The sequence below is a fragment of the Miniopterus natalensis genome, chromosome 6, assembly GCF_054644295.1.
Source record: "Miniopterus natalensis isolate mMinNat1 chromosome 6, mMinNat1.hap1, whole genome shotgun sequence".
In the NCBI taxonomy this organism is placed as follows: Eukaryota; Metazoa; Chordata; class Mammalia; order Chiroptera; family Miniopteridae; genus Miniopterus; species Miniopterus natalensis.
The window spans coordinates 42,834,926-42,855,462 of record NC_142086.1 but is presented as its reverse complement, the minus strand read 5'-3'; the positions used below and the strand labels follow the sequence as shown (position 1 = coordinate 42,855,462).

Genomic DNA, 20,537 nt, shown 5'->3' with positions numbered 1-20,537 from the left:
GGCCCCACTGCCTCGCTGGCATCTCTGGGAAGGTCCACAAGCCACCAAAACTCCTTCACCCCCCAGAGGGTTTTCAGAATTCCCTAGCCTGACTGGATAATTTCAAGGCCACTATAATATTGGGAATGCTGCTTAATTTTGACCCATAGCCAAATGGAAGAGAGATGTATCTGTTGTAGCAGAGGTAGAGTGTTATTATAAAGAACAATAAAGGGATTCTCACATTAATCTAAACATTTCTTCAATACTTTCTATCAGGTAACTTCATTTTCTATTATTGATACTATTTCCGTCTTTCCCCTTTAATTTCACTTTTTTTGTAATAACTCTATTTCTGAATCACAGTCGAATTTTTTTTTGCATTTTACATTACATTCCTGCCACTTTATTTTTATCACAGACATATATACATTTTTAAAGCATAAAACTGTATTATTTTAAATATTTGTGATTTTCACATATTAGGGTTCCTGCCAGAATATGGTCTTGATCCAAAACAAGGCTTAATTTTTAAAAGGACCCTTTCAAAACAGGCTTCAAAATCAGGACACTTACCAGTTTTAAAAACATCCTATCCCTGGTTTAAAATGACAAAGTATATCCTCCCACAACTATAACTCCACCAGAAATTAAAGTTTGGCAGCAGGTAAGAGGCATAAAGCTTCTCACACAAAAAACTAGCAAGAAAAACTTTATTCTCCTTTTTAGAAGGAAAGCAATCTAATGCCGTTGATTATAAAACTTCTCAACATTTTTATGTATTAGTTTGTAAAAGAATGCTGAATATTTTCTTTTCTTTCACGTCTTCAAAATCATAAAAAGTAATTTCAGTAAAGACAAGTTTAGGGCAAGAGAAAATGTGGCTGAGAAGTACTAAATTAAAGCCAGGGTCAGGGTTTTCCCAGTTAAAGTGTAGCTCTGGCCTGGAAGAAAAGCTCAGCACTTTGCGAGTTCTCAACCTGATGGATCAGTTCAGCTCTCTCGGATTAACGAACCTCCCCCAGGGCTCCCAAGTCCTATCTGCCCACTGCCCTCAAACCCCAAACCACGTAAGTGCTTCTGTAGCTAAAACGGCGAAACATCCTTACTTGATATACATTACTTCTATCAGGCTTAAAAAACCAAAAAGCCAAAAACAAAACCTGAATATAGGGCAACCGGGGCAAGTGCCCATAGTTCATGGATGGAGAAACTGAAATCAAATTCCACGGCCAAGGACGCAAAGCAATTTAACAGCAGAAGCCGAGGTGAAAGCCAGGGGTTCTGACTTCCAGGCCGGCTGTCCTCGCACTTTGGAGTCAGCTCGGTGAATCCCGACTTTAAATTCCTGGGCGTCTCTGGAACGGGCTGAGTCACCACTAAGTCCCTGCGTTCCCACTGAATTCTGTCAACCAGGGGCCGCACTCCCAACCGGGAGTAAATTCCAGAAAACCCAACGATCCTCGGCTGTTTACAGAGGCCCTGGACTTCCGGGAGAGGTCGCCAGCCCCGGGCTATATAAAGCGCGGCCGCCCTAACCCCGCGGGGGTCAGAGAGCAGCCCGGCGCCCCGGCCCTCGGCCTCCGCGCGACGCCTCGACCGCGCGCCGCGCGCCCAGCGAGCCAGCGCCCGGCCCCGAGCGGCGCGCGCACCCACCGCCCACGTCGCGTGACTAGGCGGCGACGCGCGGGGTTAGCGCCCGCCCCCGCCTCTTCCGACGCAGCCCTCGGTTCAGTTTCCGGGGCGCCGCGGAGCTCCGGGCCTGGGGGTCGCGCGGGGCGCTCTCCGGGTTCCGGGGCCGCGCGCCCTGCGGCGGCCGGGATGGAGGAGCCTGGGGCAGCAGTGACCACGGCCGGGGAGGCCGAACTGAACTTGTCCCGTCTCAGTGTGTCCCCCGAGACGCTGGAGTCGGAGTTGGAGTCGCGGGCCGAGGAGCGACGCGGCGCGCGGGAGGCGCTGCTGCGGTTGCTGCTCCCGCACAACCGTCTGGTGTCGCTGCCGCGGGCTCTGGGCAGCGGCTTCCCGCACCTCCAGCTGCTGGACGTGAGCGGCAACGCGCTGACCGCGCTCGGGCCCGAGCTGCTGGCGCTGCGCTGCCTGCGCACGCTGCTGGCCAAGAACAACCGGCTCGGCGGGCCCTGCGCGCTGCCCAAGGGTCTGGCCCAGTCGCCTCTCTCTCGCAGCCTTCAAGTGCTCAACCTGAGCGGGAACTGCTTCCAGGAGGTGCCCGGCTCGGTGCTGGAGCTGCGCGCGCTGCAGACCCTCAGCCTGGGCGGCAACCAGCTGCAGACCATCCCGGCTGAGATCGAGAACTTGCAGAGGTGAGCGGGTCCCCGCCAGAGACACGGGAGGCCTGGAGCGGTGTCCGGGAGCCCTGGGCGCCGGGCCTGGTCTTTGCGCCCCTCAGTTGTCACCTAACCGCCTTCTTCCAGGCTCTCCCTTTAACTCTTGGGCAGTACTACCCGGCCAGCTCAGCGAATATAATAAGATAGTGTGTGACAGCAGATTTTCCAGGCAGTTTTTCTGTCTTTCTTGGATGGAAGGGAGTGATCCAAACTGAGAGCTCCTCAGACAAATGTAAATGTCACTTTCTTGCTTTGTAGCCGTTGGTGGTTTTCCACGTCTATAAATCAGCGATTTTCAACCTTGTTCATCTCATGGCACACATCAACTAATTACTAAAGTTCTGTGGCACACCAAAAAGTACATATTTTTGCCAACCCGACAAGAAAAATAAGTATAATTTTGATTCATTCACACCGGATGGCTGTTGCTGTGTTGACTGTTGTTATTTCATTTGACAATCTAAGGGAAAAGTGGTCAGTGCCCCTGGCCAAATAGTCAGGTATTGCACGTTTTAAAAATTCTTGCGGCACGCAGGTTGAAAACTGCTGCTTTAGATCAAAGTTTATGCCTTTTAGCAAGACATACAGGGTACACTGATCTGAACCTTGCCTTCTAGGACATTTACTGCTCCCTATTCTCTAGCAAGAGCAATACCACAGTCCCCCATTATAGGGTATGAGGGGGGGAGGCTATGATTTCAGACCCCTAGTGGGTACTTGAAACCAGTTTTCTTTCTTTACTGCTTCCTGGACAGCAAATAATTTATTACTTATTTTGTACCTCATCCCCCCATTGCATTTATCCTATTGATTATAGTTCCTTGTTTGCAGGTCTACCTCACCTAGATTATTCGGTTAATATATTAATTAAATGGAAGGCAGAAGCAGAGACACAGGTATCAAAAGTCCCTTAAATGTGCTGTGCAGGGAAGTAAGAAATAGAGCAAGAGCAAGTAGATTGTCCAAAGTGGAAAAAAAGTGTCTTTCACCTGTAACATATTTTCGCAGCCTTCATTGAATTTTCTGAGATAACAGAATGTTAGAGCTGCGAGGGATCCTAGAGTTAATTGTAGTGAAAAGAACATTAGCCTGAGAATAAGAGCTCTTGATGTCCCAGCCTTAGGCAAGTCACTGAACGTATCCTGACTACAGCCTCCTAATCTGCAAAGTTGAGGCATTTGGACAAGATGTCTCTTCATTTACTCATGCCGTCAACAGATATTTCCTTAATACCTACTATGTGTCAGGTGTTGGGGATACAGTGGTGAACATGATTCTGCCCTCATGAAGCTAACATACTACAAATGAGAGACATTAAACCTCATTATTTAATTACAGTTGTTATAAGTTCTATGAAGACATACAGAGTGCCTTGAAATGAAATAACAGAGGGACCTGACTTAGTTTGGCTCTTGAGCAAGTAACATTTGAATTGAGCTTTTGAAGAAAGAGAATTAACTAGGAGAGGGTGAGGTGGGATCAGCCCAGGTAGAAGGAACACACAGGTGAGAAAGCCCAGCAACAAGAAGGACTGAAGGCCAAAATTTTGAAAGGAGGACATTGTATTAGAGCATAGTGGGAAAGTGGCAAATATATTTCAACCAGACCTCAGGCCATGTCAGATCTTGAAGGCCTTGGTAAGGTTTCAATTCTACATCCACAGAGTTTTAAGCACATCTGTCTTGCTGTGTAAGAATGAAGTGGGGGGAGGGGGGAGAGATAAGAGATTTTGAGGGCTGGTTAGAAGGAAGCTATTATAGTAGAATTAGAGATGATGGTTGCTTATATCAGGGTGATGCTAAGCATAAGAAGTAAAAGGGTTTAAAGAAATTTAGATGCAAAATTGGCAGGCCTTGGTTCCTTCTAATTTTGGTGTTACATAATTCTAACCTCATTTGAATTTTCTCAGTATACTAAGAAAAACTCTGTTACATTCTATTTATCATCTGGTCTAGTCACTTCTTTTGTAAGATATCAATTTATGTATTGCACACTAGCTTCCAAAACATTCCAGGGCTTTAATATTTAGCTTCTGTTTCTTTCACAGTCCTCTTATCTTCATTTTCTAAAACCACATCACGCAGACACTGACAGAAGGGTCATGAACTGAAAAAGGAAAGAGAAACAAAACATTTTCTACTTATATCTGTGATTAAAGTTGATTGACACAGAGGGACTCTACTATAATTTTTTTCAATGGGTCATTGGCCTTTGCTAGAGAAAAGCCACACATTTCAGTATTGCTAAGGATTGAAGAAATGGGATATTTTTCAGGAAGCAAATCTAAGATTGGTCTGTTAATGATAAACAGAAAGGAAAGGAAGAATTCTATAAATTTCATGAATGGTTTTCCTATTTTCTATATTTGTCAAACACTGAAAGAATAGAATTGTTCCAGGCCTGATTAACAGGTGTAATGCTGACAAACAAGAACTTTTAAATACTACAGTTTTGCTTTAAATTCAATAATAGTTTCCTTTCTCTTTACAGAAAAGCATGTTTAGAAACAGTAGAGTATGTTTTAGAAATTTAATTCCCACAAATCATTTAAGGGCTTCAAGTCCCTAGAACTTTGGGAATTATTTGAATTTCAAAGTGAGAAATAGGCCAGAGAGTGTAAATTTACTATGCTGATTGTATAATTTGATTAATGATACCCATCAGTTGCAAAAGAGAATTGATTTAATTTCGAAATCATGGGCTTGGTTATATTTTAGAACATCAGATCCTTCTCTGCCAAGTCACACTAACTACTAAGGTTTGACATCCTTTGTCTGTATGCCTTCCCACCCACTCCAGAACATGGAGAGAAAAACACCCTGAGTAGTAAATGAACACCAGACACTAATTTCTCTAGGTTCCTGACTTAAATAGAAAAGACAATATTTAAATTTGCTCTCACTCACTCTCCCCTCTATTCACTTTCTTTTCTCCTTCAGTAGACTTAATGGAGATGGTTATTTAAAAAGATTTCAAGGTTTGCCAATATTTTTCCCAGATAGTCTTCTCAAAATAATTCTTTTTCCAGGGTAGTTTCAGTTTTGGGGCCTCCAAATAGTCTTATCTAATTCTGTTCTTATTCTATTCTAGTAGCTCTCATCATTGAAAAATAGAGATTTCTGAATAACTGAGCATTAACTAAGACCATTTTTGTTAAGACCAAAAAATCCTGCCTAGGAAGTTTTTAAACCAGTGCTTAAACATTTACATGTAGGAGAATTCAGTCTTGTATACAGACAATTGATTTTTGATACAGGCAATATTTGAAAGACAAAAAATAACATATTAAAATTAAACTTATCTGCTTTTACCAAGCCTTATAAATATTAAAAGTTTACACAATCAGAAATAGAAAAAGAGTATCATTAATATATTTTTTAAGTGACAGAAGTCTGAATTACCTCACATCAAGGAAGACAAGATTATGAAGTACAGATAAATTCAACAAATGGAAGAAATTATACCTAGAAAATACTTGTAATAAGGCATCTACAAAGGACTTTTAAATAAGCATGTTTCCTAACTTCAGAGAGGTAAAGGAGGGAATTCCATCATTGTAACAAGAATAAGAAGTTTAAAAATTGGCAGTTATGAAAACCCCAGTTAGAATTCCTAGAAATGAAAAAATATAATTATGAACTCAATAGGCCAAATGGTAGCTTGTAGCACAAAAACATAAAGAAATGGAAAGTATGAAAGAAATGTTAAGAGACATGGAGAACTAATTCTGAAGTTCCACTGCTATTTACTAGGACTTCTAGACAGAGAATAGAGAGCATGTAGGAAAAGCAATGTTTGAAATAACAGTGGTTGAGAATTTCCCACAATTAAAAAGAGTACTTTAAAATGGTATCTTGACACATGATAAAATTTCAGAACAATAAGGTTAAATAAAGAAGAAAGATCTTAAAAGCTCCTAATAATTTAAAAAAATGCAATGGAACAATATTTTCCTAGCCCCAATAAAAGTAACAGTCAACCTACAATTTAATGCCCAGCCAAGCTATGTATTACTCAAGAGTGAGGGAAAAAATAAAAATATCAGAGACAAAGGACTCAAAGATTAGTAACCATGGTGGGTCCTTTCTGAAAGAATCTCTAACGGATATACTTGAGTTACATTCTAGAACAGCAAGTTTCAACCTTTCCATCTCATGGCACACACAAACTAATTTCTAAAATCTGGCAGCACACCAAAAAATATATTTCTTGCCGATCTGACAAGAAAATAGGTATAATTTTGATTCCAATATTCACACCGGATGGCTATTGTTGTGTTGGTTGTTATTTTTTTATTTCACAGTCTAAGGGAAAAGAGATCAGTCCCCCCAACTAAATAGTCAGGTATTGCATGTTTTAAAAATTCTTGCAGCACAGGGGTTGAAAATCGCTGCTCCAGAAGGGTAACTTGGCTGCTGTGGGGAAAATAGCTGCTGATGTGAGAGGGGAATGTGATGGGAAGAGTGGAAGCAGGAAGAGCAGACTGGAGGCGAATGTGGTAGTCCAGATATGAAATGGTAGAGATTTGCTTGGTACACCTTTTTCTGTCCCTTTACTTTTAATGTATTGGGGTATTTCTATTTTAAGTGTAAGTCTTGTAAAAAAGCGCTCAACTTGATAAAATTCCAAGTCCTTACCGAGGTCTGAAGGACCTGATCTGGCCTTCCTAGGCTCGCTCTCTGACCTATGTGACTATCACTGCCCCACCTCTGTCTCCTGATCTACCCACAGTGGCTGTGTTGCTGTTTTATAGCATAAGCATTTTTCCACTTCAGGGATTTGTTCTGAGTCATTTCATTCAGATCTCTGTTCAGATGTCAACCTCAGGAAACGTTTTATGGCTATCCTGTCTAGAATATCACTTTCATCAAATCTGATTACCTCCCTTTTTCTTTATACCACTTAAAGCTATATAGCAAAATATATACAGTTTCGTTGATTTATTGTCTGTCTCTCTCACTAGAATGTAAGCTACTTAAGGTCAAGTACTTGGTCTTATTTCCACTATATTCCCTAGAAGGGTGCATGTTAGGTGTCTGGTTCATATTTGTTGGCTAGGCACTTTACATGTAATATAATAACATTATTGCATTAAAAAGAAGAGGAAACGAGCATAATGAGATTAAGTAACTGGCCCAAATTTTTACACTGGTAAGTAGTAGAGCTAGGATTAAATGAAATAAATTGTAACAGAAATAAAACCAGCAGGTAGTGTTGATAATATCACATTGTTTGCGGGTAGATTTTATCGCGCGCTCTACTACCAGTCAATGTAAAACGTATAAATACGTTTCCCGCATACAATGTGGTATTATCTAATATTGGTGTGTCTTGTACCTGTAATATAAGCTCCCTGAAGATTACCGTATTTCTGTAGAGACTGTATAGCACACAGCAAATCCTAAGTAAAACATTTGCTGAGTGTTCATTGTAATAAAGGCAGTGGGGTATCTTATCTAGCTTTGGTTTGTTTACTTTTTGTTTTTATTTATTTATCTTTGCAGTTTAGAGTTTTTATATCTTGGAGGAAACTTCATCAAAGAAATCCCACCAGAATTAGCAAATCTGCCTTCTCTAAATTACTTGGTATTATGTGACAACAGAATCCAAAGTGTGCCTCCTCAGCTTTCACAGTGAGTAGTTTCAGGCAATTTTTTAATGTATATGTAGAGATACACACTTAGGAATTATTGTTTTGGCATTCACCCACATGTTTTATATGTAGAAAAGAATTAGATGTTACATGAGAATTACAGTTCTGAGTTTTGTTTATTTTTAATGTTACCTTTAAATGCTCTGGTTTATTTCTCACAATATTTGTATAGCTTGTTTTCTGTAGTAAAAAATAGAGTATTCATTTGGCAGAGATTTCCCAGGTTTTATGGGAGTTTGTTGGTTTTATATTTGATATGAAGCATTCGTATCCTAATGAGATAATGTGAAGGATCTTGATTCCTGTTGTATTTAAAATATATATATATTTCTTTTGGCTATCCAAATGATAAAACATCCCCCCCAAACCTTTAAATCTAGCATTTATATTTCATTTAGCACATCAGAATACTCTAAGTATTCTAAACTCCCCAAAATTCCATGAGCAAAATCCCTTCATGACATTTACAAGTCTGCGCTCTGACCTAGTTTCAGCACTTGTAAATTTTATTTTCGTTGACATCTTCATTAGTCATTCTTCTGGGGGAATCAAGTTCTTCACTTGACTTGGTGGTAGTCTTGCTTACTGTCGCTGGCTTTTGTGCTGCATTCATTCTAGGTTGCATTCGCTTCGATCCCTCAGTCTTCACAATAACTTGCTGACATACCTGCCTCGAGAGATCCTCAACCTTATTCATTTGGAAGAATTGAGTTTGCGAGGAAATCCGTTGGTTGTGCGTTTTGTTAGAGATTTAACCTATGACCCTCCAACTCTCCTGGAATTAGCTGCGAGGACCATTAAAATTCGAAATATTTCCTACACTCCCTGTGATCTTCCTGGGAATCTTCTTAGATACTTGAGTTTAGCCAGCAATTGCCCAAACCCAAAGTGTGGAGGTAAGTTTAATTTAGTGTTCTTGTTTCCCATTCATTTAGCTGTTTTTAAAATTGATGATCTAAGTGTTGTTTTCATTAGCTGTTTTCTTTCAGAGAAAGGCAATTAGTCTGTTTCTCTCATCCTTTCATGCTTTCACGAGAAACTAAGACGTTTTACTCTCTTTGGATTTCTGTTTTCCTTTTCTTTCTATTCTTTTCATAGTTCTTTATGATTCATACACACAAGGAAAACACCCAGAAAGTCTCATCCTGTTTTGGAACTGCCGTAGGATTTGTAAAATGAGAGGAAACACAAAAGAAGCGTGACGGTCCTAATTGCTTAGAAAGAATCTCTAAAATGTTTAGCTACCTTTCATACTTATTTGAGGGACATGTTTTTAGAGTCATCATTCTGAGTATCAGGTACCTTTACTCAGAGTATGATTCAGGATATATGAGAATGGGCAAAATGTATGCCAATTTCAGAATGTACCCTGGAATTTTATATTCTTTTAAATCCATGGTTCAAAATTTCTTCAGTTTAGAGCATATGGAGAGAATTAAACAAATGCTATAATGTAAGGCAGAGTGAAGTAGGAATTCAGTATAGTATTAGAAATCAAAGGAGGGAGAAAGTACATTTAACTAGATCTGGAAAAGATGGAATGATTCTTGAAATATGAGTTGGATTTTGATAGGTTAAGATTGAGGATAAACTTTTCATATGGAAAAAGTAAAATTGGAGATAAAATAGCAGTATGGGGCAGAATGTTGGCTGAGTAATAATTTGGCTCAAAACTATAATTAGGGGAGTAATGAGTGAAAAGAGTTTATAAAAGATACATTAAGACCAGCTTATGAAAAGCCCGGAGTGCCAGGGGGTGAGGGTGGGAGTAGGTGACTGGCAGCCGGTTATTTTATTTTGACTCCTTCATAAAAGACTTCTTTAAAAACCCAATTTGATGGCGGTACAGGAATTTTTTTACTGTTGTCCGATAAATGTAGGTGCTGAGGAAATGATGCATAATGATGATAAGAGGTTTTCCTGGAAGCCCCATCATGTCTTGAAACCATTATAAAGTTTAAGAAGAAAATGATTTAAGTTCCTCAGAGAATATCAAAAAAGAAAAAAGACACTATTGGATTAAAAAGAACAACACTCTGGGCCCTTTCTAGACACTCACTCTTAGAAGTAGAGGATACTGTGCTGTGCCAAATTAGAAATACTTAACACTCTTCTCTGGTTCTCTTTCCTAAATTGGCTTTAACAATGGCCAGGGACACATTCACAGCAGACTTTCAGGTTTAACAGTCTTTAATCTCTTCATTAAATCTCTCCTTTTCTGCAAATGGACCTCTACAAGAATTCTTTACTCTTAGTTGTTTCTGAATTACTTCTTCAGTATGCTGATGTGTTATTTATCTTAGGAACAAAAATACATTTAAAATTATTAGTTTAAAATTTGAGATAATATATAAATAAACCATCAACAATTTTTTCTCCTCAGACTCGTTATTGAACTCTAAACAAAAGTAATTTTATATTTTGTGAGATATTTTCTTTTTTCTTTTCTTTTTTTTTTTTTTTAATATATCTTTATTGACTTCAGAGAGAGGAAGGGAGAGGGAGAGAGAGAGACAGAAACATCAATGATGAGAGAGTCATTGATCGGCTGCAGCCCGCCACCCGGGCATGTGCCCTGACCGGGAATCAAACCCCGATTGCCTGGATCCCAGGTCGACGCTCAACCGCTGAGCCACGCCCGGCTGGGCGAGATATTTTCTTTGTATAGTCTGAGATCTTAAAAATGACAAGATAATATTGTACTATTTTAGCTCATGGTTACTCTATACTGCTTTATTTTGTTACTTCCACCTGTTTTCAGGACGCTAACACATTTTGAGGGTATTATAAAAATATTCATTGACCAGTTTATTGAATTTATCTACTTTCCTAAATTGTTCAAAGTAATATACCTTGAATTTCCTTTCTTAAACTATGAGTTATACTTACTATAGGATCAAAAAAATTAGAAAGTTAATGGGGAAGTATTAGGAAAAAAATTAATAGAAATTATTTCTCCTTTGTTTGGACCACATCTTTTTATTTTGGTCTTTTATGTGACATACACAGAGTAGTTGGTGCCAGAGGAAACTTAGGTAAGGTATAGAGGTTAAGATTCCTCTCTAGAGAGGTAATAGGACCCAGAGTTCTAGATGTTCCAGTTGTCCTGCAATCATTGTAACAGCCTGGGCTAGGGATGTACAGTATCTTTAAGGATCATCTAGAACCCTGAGATATAGCAACCTCTACTTTTCTTTCAGCTCTAAATGTATTTTTACTTGGCTCAAGGGCCACAGTTCAAGAGTACTGTGAAATCAAAATTAGGAATCAAAAGAGCTAAATACTAGTTTCATTCTACCTAACAATATATAATTCTGTGAAAACCCTATGAGACCATTAATGAAACAGCTTTGAAGCCTGTAGACTTAGAACCTGTGGAAATGTAAGGTAGCATTTTGTTTCTTTTCATTTTGCTTCTCAGTACATAAGAACAGGAGTACCAAAGTTGTCTCCTTTCTGCAAATTTTGAAGTTTTGTGGGCTTTTTAAAGTTTCTTGACTGTAGAGTAGTACTAAGGAGTGGCTTGGTTGATGGAGGGAAGGGTACTTTAGGTATCCTATAATCTCTATCAGCCACTATCCACCAAATCACCCAGGGAAAACAAGCTAAGTAGTGTCCTTTTAATACCAGCTCCCTTTAAGATAAATCTCCTGGCCTTCTCTTTGCAGCCAAATCGCTATAATTAGCTGTAAACAGCTATAGAAACATCTACTAGTTCTGCTTACGATTCACAAAAGAGAAGACTGTACATGATGTTGCTTTAGAATGCTGGAGAAATGGTTGCAAAAGAAACTGACTCTCTGCTTTGTAATAATTACTTTATACTTATTCCCCCTCCTCTCCAGGAGTCTACTTTGACTGCTGTGTCAGACAAATCAAATTTGTGGACTTCTGTGGGAAGTACCGCCTCCCCCTGATGCACTACTTGTGTTCGCCAGAATGCTCTTCGCCCTGCAGTTCTGCCTCTCACAGCTCCACGTCCCAGAGCGAATCTGACTCAGAGGACGAAGCCAGTGTTGCCGCACACAGAATGCAGAAAGTCCTTCTTGGCTGAAGAGAGTGCAGGGTGGAACGAAACACTGAAAGACTGAGGAAAGGTGGTTAGGAAAGGAGGAGACTTTGAAGTTCACTAGAAACATTATCTTCACCTTGAATGTCCATGAAAGAGTCAGAGGTGATGTAAAAGATTTTATGTTTCATTTACTCATTCAGCAGGAATGAGTCGTTTCATGTTTGGGTTTTTTTAATGTAATTCACTCTGAATGGCAGTTTTGAGTTGGCTGATTGTTTGCAATTTTCACTCAAGTGTTGTATAACTTTCACAGCAGACTAGAACATTCTGAAAAGTAGTGCTATGATAAACCATGAGTGGCGACAGTTACGATGAAGAGAGAAATGCTCAAAGCTGTAATCATTACCAGAGTTGTCCTTGGGTTTAGGGGAACACTGTACTATAATAGGATTACCCTCCTTTTCGTATATTATTCATGTGTCAAAATTACAGAGCTGTTCAGATAAGCTCACAGATGGTTACATAGGACCTAAACCTTTCTGACCTACTAACTGGTAAAGCAGAGATATAACTTTATGTGGGATTTTAAAACTCTTCATTTTTGCTCCTTTATTTTATATGATGGTTGTTACCCTTAGGTAATCCACAAATGGCTGTTATAGTGCCTTAAGTCCTAGCTAGGATTTAGAAGTTTATTCAAGAAATGATGCCAGAGCAGCCTATATCCTGTCATACTATGCAGAACACTTGAAATATGCTTTAACAGAACTAGGTAAACAACTATATATCTGACATCTGAGCTCATGGCCACCTTAACTTCATTTTTTGCTTAAACATGAAGTAATCCCCCTAGCAAATCACTTTTACACTTAATGGGAGGCCACAGTCTTGATCAATCTGTTCATCATAAGAGAATAATAGTTTTTGATTGAAAAATCAGTCAGATTTCTTTTGACAGAAAAGAGAGGTAAGCTAAGAAAGCTTCTTTATATCTTATATTAAAGGAGCGGGAAAGTGATTTAAAAATTTTAATAGTCATGATTCCATTGCCTATGTGTACTAAATTGTAACTTTCTCTACATTTTAAAGAAACACTAGAAAAACATTACAACAAACCAAATAAAATTTGGGGCAGCAGTCATTGTGTTTGTACACAGTAGAACAATTTTCAGAACCAGTTTAACCATGGGATATTTTTTGAAAATAATGTATTAATAACATAAAAAATTGTTAAATAATCCTTAAAGTGCAGCAGAAAAATGCTTTCAGATTACTTTCTATTAGAAATGACCCAATTTTTTTTTATTAACTAGCTTAATATGCAATAAAAGTTGAATAATTGTCCACTTACAAGTTGGTAGTATAAAATAAAATACACAACACATACTAGCAATCTTAGATCATTCACCTATAATAACTTGATTGTTTGTTGGTAAGTGTTACCTATACAGTAACACGCAGGTCAGAAATGCATTGGAACAGGAGATGATCTCCCTTCTGACTTGCTGGCATTCGTGAATGGACACATCATTTCTTAAAACATTGTTTTGCAATAATTATATGTATATGTATTAGGTTTTTGTCATATATATTATTTTTTATTTTAGAAGAATATACTGTAGGATGGTTCAGGGTTTGTCTGTTTATTATATGTTAGTTCATGAAACATCATGAGAGTTTCATGACTGCAGTTGTGAAACGCTGCTATAAAGAAAATCCCTTCCCCTTGTTATAATGTAGTAAGATTCTTTTTTCCTTTTGATTCAGAATTTTCTGTCTTTGGAAGTAATCTAGTATATTTCTGCTGCCTAACAAAGTAGTATATGGGTGATTATATCTTACAATGGAAGTAATAAAAAGTCTTTGTTTACTTCTCCTTTTGAGCCACAGCAAGCTACATACTATAAACTTATAAATGGTAAAGATGACTTAGGCAGTGCCTAAGTGGCAAGCACAAAATGTTTTTAAGTGACTTAGTTTACATACATAAAACATTTTCACAGAAAATCATGTATTCATAGTAAAATACTCAAATTAATACGACCAAAGTTTTAGGCTTAAATGTCACAATTTGCTTTCAAATTCATTACCAGCTTGGCCTAACAGCTTGGGTAACCTTCTAAGAGTTAGTCTTTGTAAAATAAATAGGTAGGTATGTAAATATGGTATTTAACCTTACATACCTCTTTCCAGCTTCCCAGAAAGAAGATATACTGATTTAGCTTTTACAGATGTGTAAGGAGGTCCAACCAGAAAGAGTTTCTAGCCTTTGCTATATAATGTGGATACATACCAAAGTATACGGCAAAATACTTTCAGCAAAATGTTTGCTATGGTTCTCTATATGTACATTTGAAAACCTAAGATCAGTGTCCAACTGTCTTTGGTGACGTTTACTGAAATCTACATTATGGCTGTTAGTTTTATCTTCTTTTTAAATCTTTTACAAGAGCTTTTTACCTTTTGTAACCTTTTACAGAGCTGCTAATAATTTCTAAGATTTTTCCCTGTTTTATTTCCCCCCTACCTTCCCTTTTTTTGTAACAGGTGACTGTAGATACTAACCAGAAGGTGAGATACAAGGGACTTGATATTCTAGAAACCATATAATCAGCTCCCGAATCATATAGCTAACCATGTAGTTAAAATAATAGTCTATCTCTCTTTAGTTGTTACGTCACGTTTGTGTTTAAACTATAGTTAATAAACTTTAACTGTATTTTTTGAGATTTATAGAATCTGCATGAATTTTCATAATGAAATAAGTATTTTTATCTTCACTTGGACAGTTTTAGTGACCAAAAGTTATATGGATAAAACTACTTAACCAAAGCATTAATGTGTTTGGAATGAAATTTTTCAGTGCTAATATTTGAAATTGAAATGGATACACTGAATATTCTTAGTAATCTTTATTCCTAGAATCCAGTTCTCAGTGTCACCAAACTGAGTTGTGAAATAGTCCTGGGATTTTAGGAAATAAGAAGATTGGCTAATAGGATATATTTTGCTAAAGACAAGCTAGTCGGGGTTCTCAGTATTCCCTGTATTTGAGTAGTGGAGGTAGGTCTGAGGATTACCTTTCATATTTTACTTCTAAATGTGTGCCAGAAAAGTCTCTTATTCTAAAGTTCTTGATACTTGGAGCTTTAAGCCTTGAAATTAAAAAAAAAAAAAAGACTTGCATTGTAAATTGTACCTCAAATTTGAGAAATTTTTGTATTGCTGTAAATATAAGTAAAGGCAGTTCACACTAGCGCAGTGTAATACTGTAGACCAGTTCCATCAAACACTATAAATATCAATTTTAAATAAAAGAAGAAAAGGAAAAGCCTCATTACTGGAGTGTGAAGTGAAAGAACTATTTTAAAGCAAAAAAGAGAGGGAAATGGAACTCACTAGGGATATCCCTGAGCAAAGAAAGTTCTTTAAAGTAATAGTGAATTGTTTTAAAATTAAGTGGCCCACCGACTACCATCTCAAACGCCTTTCTCATTGATTTCTTTAGTTTCTGCTTTTGGGATATTGTCCACATCCCTCCATAATGAAGGGCCAGCAAGCAATAGGATTTTTTTTTTTAAGCCAACTTTGCACTTTCCAAAGGGAGAAAGTAATACCTCATTAACCTGGAATTTGTGGTACAGTCTTGGTTAATGTTTATCTTTCACTATGTAAAAAAAGAAAAAACACAAAACAGATAATTACTGCAGATAAATTTGATCTTTTAAAGCATTTTATAGAAAAAAATATTCTAAATAATAACCTTTGTAGACAAAACTATATCAGTTATAGTATGTGTATATAAAATTAGTTAAGCTGCACTTTTTTAGAAATACCTAACTTTTACCTAAAAGAGTCCCTTTCTTCTTATCCAAAATAGAGATTTTATTATGGCTGTATCAATACTACTCCCCATTTAGTCCAAAATAGTGAGCTTTCAATACTGAGCTGGGCATTTAACAACAGTAAAGGCTATCTGCAATACACAGTTCTGATTTCCTCTTTATAGAAGAGACATAATTGACGTTCACTGTGTCTGCATTAACACTATACTCTGTAACATTAATGTGATGAATTTAATAGCATCCAGTTTTGTATTTTCATTAGAGTCGTGATTCTTTTAAAGGTAGCAGTGTCTTCAGTTGTGCTCAGAAAAGTATGTGCCTTAAATCCTCCACTCTACGCGCAAAGTTTGGGAACTTTGTCATTTAATAAGTTGTGAGAGTCTTGTCATCCTTTGCATTTGACTTGAGGGAGAAAAACTGTGATTTTGAGGGATTCCTTTCACCTCATGTCTGTGAATCTCGGGCTTCTGGAGAGGGAATCCCAATTATGCATCCTCGCAGAAAGTCAAAGCCATAAGGATAATGTACCCTGAAATAAAATCAGTGAAAAGGTATGTTCTCTTTTATTTTATAAAGAAAATTTATCTGCTACCACTAAGGGGTGATAGCAGTTCCTAACCAACTTCATATTAATGACATCATATAAAGATATTATTGCCATGAGGCCTAGCATATTTTGTGAGTGGCTTCTCTATAATACTACGTTGAAGGGGGGGTGTATTTTTTAATATTTTTGCATGTATATATCTTCATTCTTTTTTCTTCTCCTTGGTCCATATTTGCCAACATCATGTAGAAAATAACAGTTCACTAACAACACACATTTCACATTATTAAACATTTTCAGGGTAATATTGATTTGGGTGCTACTAGACTTATCTAATATTGATCTGTCTCAATTTATCACAAGAGACAGCATTTAACCTTGTAAATATTCAAATGTACTTAGTTTAATGAAGATTTTTTAATATACCATCATACCAGAAAGCCATGGTTTCTGGAGAGACTGACTGCATTCACCAGAACTTATTTCTTCCTTTTTTGTGAATAAATTGGATAAAATTGTTTTATTCTAAATTCCAGTCAGGGCAAGAAACTAGAATAAGATTGACATCTCTACTGCTGGTACTACAAAAACATCACTAAATTGGGTTAATACTTCTGTCTGCAACTGATGTTTTTAGAGACTCCTTTCACTAACTTAAATAGTTGTCATTGATGTATTATTGGAAAGGAATATTAAACTCAGTGATCCCTTTACAACAATCATGGAGAGACCTGTGTGCCTGCAGTTGGTGTTTATTGCATTTCTGAGCCCACTTTGTATTCATGAGAAAAAAAAACATAATGGGGGGAATATTTTAAATAATCAGTATTTTAACTTTTTATAAAGTTTGGGACTTTAAAGTACAAATAAAGGATGTTGAAAATCATGTACTTTGGTCAAATTACTTTTTATCTGATTTTAAAATTTTCTGTATTTGAAATCTCATGAATTAGGAGTATCTATATAGGTATATATAGATATTTAAAACTTAATGGTAACAATAAATGTAATTCAGCAACATGATTCAATAATTAAATTTTATTTTCAGGACAAGATACAGTTCATTGCATCAAATTTGTAAGTTACCTTGTAATGGTAAATGCTCTAAAAAGACTGTTTAAGCTACTTCAATTATTCCCCCAGGACACACAAAAGAATGTGATCTTGTATTAACTAACCCCCTGTGTGAATTTTTCTGTATCAAACATTGTGCTGTATTGTATTAAAAGTGTGTTGTTGGAATTTGATTCTATACTCTGGAAAAGTAATCGTATTTTAGTTTTAATTGACAAGCATTTATTTTTTAAAAAAACTAAAATCCTTGTAATGTTGATATTTGCCTGATTACTTGCTGTACATGAATACATACATTAAGCATATAGCAACATTTACTCTCTATGCTAGTTGCAAGGGATAAAAGATGAATTATACCAGATCCCTTTCTACTAGAGTTCCTTCTGCTTCCACAGTCTTAAAAGATTTATGAACACATACTCTAATAAGAAACCAGGTCACCCTAGCCATTTGGCTCAGTGGTTAGAGTGTCGGCCCACGGACTGCAGAGTCATGGGTTTGATTCCAGCCAAGGGCATGTACCTCAGTTGAAGGCTCAATCCGGCCCCAGTCAGGGTGGGTGCGGGAGGCAACCAATCATTGTGTCTCTCTCACATCAATGTTTCTCTTTCTCTCCCATCCACTCCCTCTGAAAAGCGATGGAAAAAATATGCTCCAGTGAGGATTAAAAAAAAAACAAAAAGGTCATTTTGCTAATTAAGATCAGTTATTTCTTGCATTTAGTCCATAATCAAACAGTTTTAACAAAAAATAGCATAGTACTAATTTAGCAACAATATTATAGTATTTAGTATTCTTTAGTGCCATTATTTCAGTGAATCTAGAAACCTGAAACATTTTTCTAGATTTCAAAATTTGAAAGAATATTGTGGTTGGTTAAGAGTTCAGGTAAAATAGAGTGGGTAGGAAAGACGCACTCTTTGCAAAACAGCTAATGTTTCAAATTTGCTGAGGTGGAAAAAGCTCAATACTTCCCTGGTTAATATATAGGAAAGCTTCTTAGTGAAGACAGGCTCAGAACTGTGAGAGCACAAGAGAAAAAACATTGGGTGTAACTAATCTCTCTTCTTTCTTGAGGATAAAACTGTGCCCAATCTGCCCAGTTGGGGATGTTCTCTTTAAAACAAGTATCAGGCCCTGCCGGGCATGGCTCAGCGGTTGGGCATTGACCTAGGATCCAGGAGATTGAGGTTCGATTCCCGGTCAGGGCGCATGCCCTGGCTGTGGGCTCGATCCCCAGTGACTCTCTTGTCATTGATGTTTCTGTCTCTCGCTCTCTCCCTCTCCTTTCCTCTCTCTGAAATCAATAAAGATGTATTTAAAAAAATAAATAAAACAAGTATCAGAAGAAAATGTTCTTTAATGGCTTATCTAATTCTGTAGAAACGAAATAGGAAGCCACACTTTTCAGGGGATATGTGAGACTTGGATGTGTCCTATCACATCAGTTCTGCCAGTTTTATGAAAAATTCCATCAGCATTCCCTAGAATGTTAGAGCTAGAAGAAACTTTAAAGGTCTGAAATTGAGTCACTCTGAGAGGAAAAAATTTAAGCCCAGGGAGACTTGTCCAAGACTTCACATGGCTGAATTTTGAACCCAAGCCTCTGCATCCCACTTCAGTGCTGTTTGCACGGTAGTATTCCCCTTTATTTCCTACTCTATTCTGTGACAGGAAATCAGTAGCAGTATTGATACTGTACTGTAAAATAATAGGTCAACTGGCATCAAAGTGATGCTGTCTGCACTACACGTCAGTGTTCAGAATTTAGATGTTGGGAAACAGAAGAGTAAACATCTGGCCCTAGCCAGTTTGGCTCAGTGTTAGAGCATTGGCCTGGGGACTGAAGCGTTGCGCAGGTTGGATTCCAGTCAAGGGCACGAATCTCGGTTGCAGCCCCTGGCCCTGGTCAGGGCACATGCATGAGACAACCAATGGATGTGTCTCACATCGATGTTTCTCTCTGTCTCTCCCCATCCTTTCCATTTTCTCAAAAAGTCAATGGAAAAAATATCCTCAGGTGAGGATTAACAAGAAAAAACAGTAAACACCTGGGTAGCTCTACTGTTTACAAAGCACATTCAAAAACCTGCCTTATTTAATCCTCATGACACTGTGAGGTAGGACTAGATTTGGTAAAGTTTGTTGGTATGTTTTATCACACTCTTCCTCCTCTGAATTTGAAATCAAGAAATTGACATAGACTGGAGAAAAGGATCTAAATGTCAGCTTTATCAAATAATTGAGCTGCTTATATTCTACTTAAATTGAACACAACCAACCAAATCACAGATTCCCCTGCAGGGGCTGCCTACCCCTAGATGGCATCCTACAAGACTGACCAGAACACACTACAAATCCAGCGGAGGTCAGGTCAAATCTTAAACCCTGGAGTGCTGCCCAATAGAGAAACCTGGAACAATTATCATCAGACTTTGGCCATCGAAGTAGATGAATTCGTTTTCACAGGGAGGAGAAAGAAACTAGAAAGATTTCTTCTGGGCAGCTGTTCTCAACCCTAGTTGTGCAATAGAATCACCAGGGGAACTTTCAAAATATTCAAATGCCTGGGCCCCATCCCCAGACCAGTCGAAACCTGATCTCGAGATGGAGTCTGGGCATCAGTAGTTGTACAAGCTCCCCTAGGTTGCCCAGCAAGGGTGATAATTCTTTAGGGAAAGTCATCTGTCTTGGTAACTTGAAGTCAGTGGACTAGGGTTTTAACAGATAAAGAAATGGGCCCAAAGTGATGAAGTAACTTGCCAAAGTAAGTTCTCTTAGATAGTGACAGAGCCGGGCTTAGAATCCATTCATCTATTTTTAAAAATTAATTTTTTAATTGAATTCCTACTTTAGACCAGGCACTGATTGTAAATTCAATGTTCAGTCACTTTTTCCTGAACTGAAAGTGTTTTGAATATGTAAGATGATACATTCAAGCCGATTGTCCATGTTGAAGCCAATTGCAACTAAGAGTATCTGCTGAATCATTGGTCACAAAAGCAGCAAACAAATCAGCTTGACTAGGAACATTCGTGAAACGCTGGCTTGGTCAAATGTTTCAGATTTAACCTTTCCATGG

General features: G+C 37.9%; 1 protein-coding gene across 1 annotated transcript; it reads left to right on the top strand.

The window, feature by feature from the left end:
- The first annotated feature begins 1,800 nt into the window (after positions 1–1,800).
- On the top strand, positions 1,801–13,914 carry LRRC58 (leucine rich repeat containing 58). The gene is made up of 4 exons (XM_016199909.2): positions 1,801–2,300; positions 7,829–7,957; positions 8,596–8,873; positions 11,823–13,914. The coding sequence occupies exons 1-4, from the start codon at positions 1,801–1,803 to the stop codon at positions 12,029–12,031; spliced, it is 1,116 nt and encodes a 371-aa protein (XP_016055395.1). The 3' UTR covers positions 12,032–13,914.
- Positions 13,915–20,537: the final 6,623 nt, after the last annotated feature.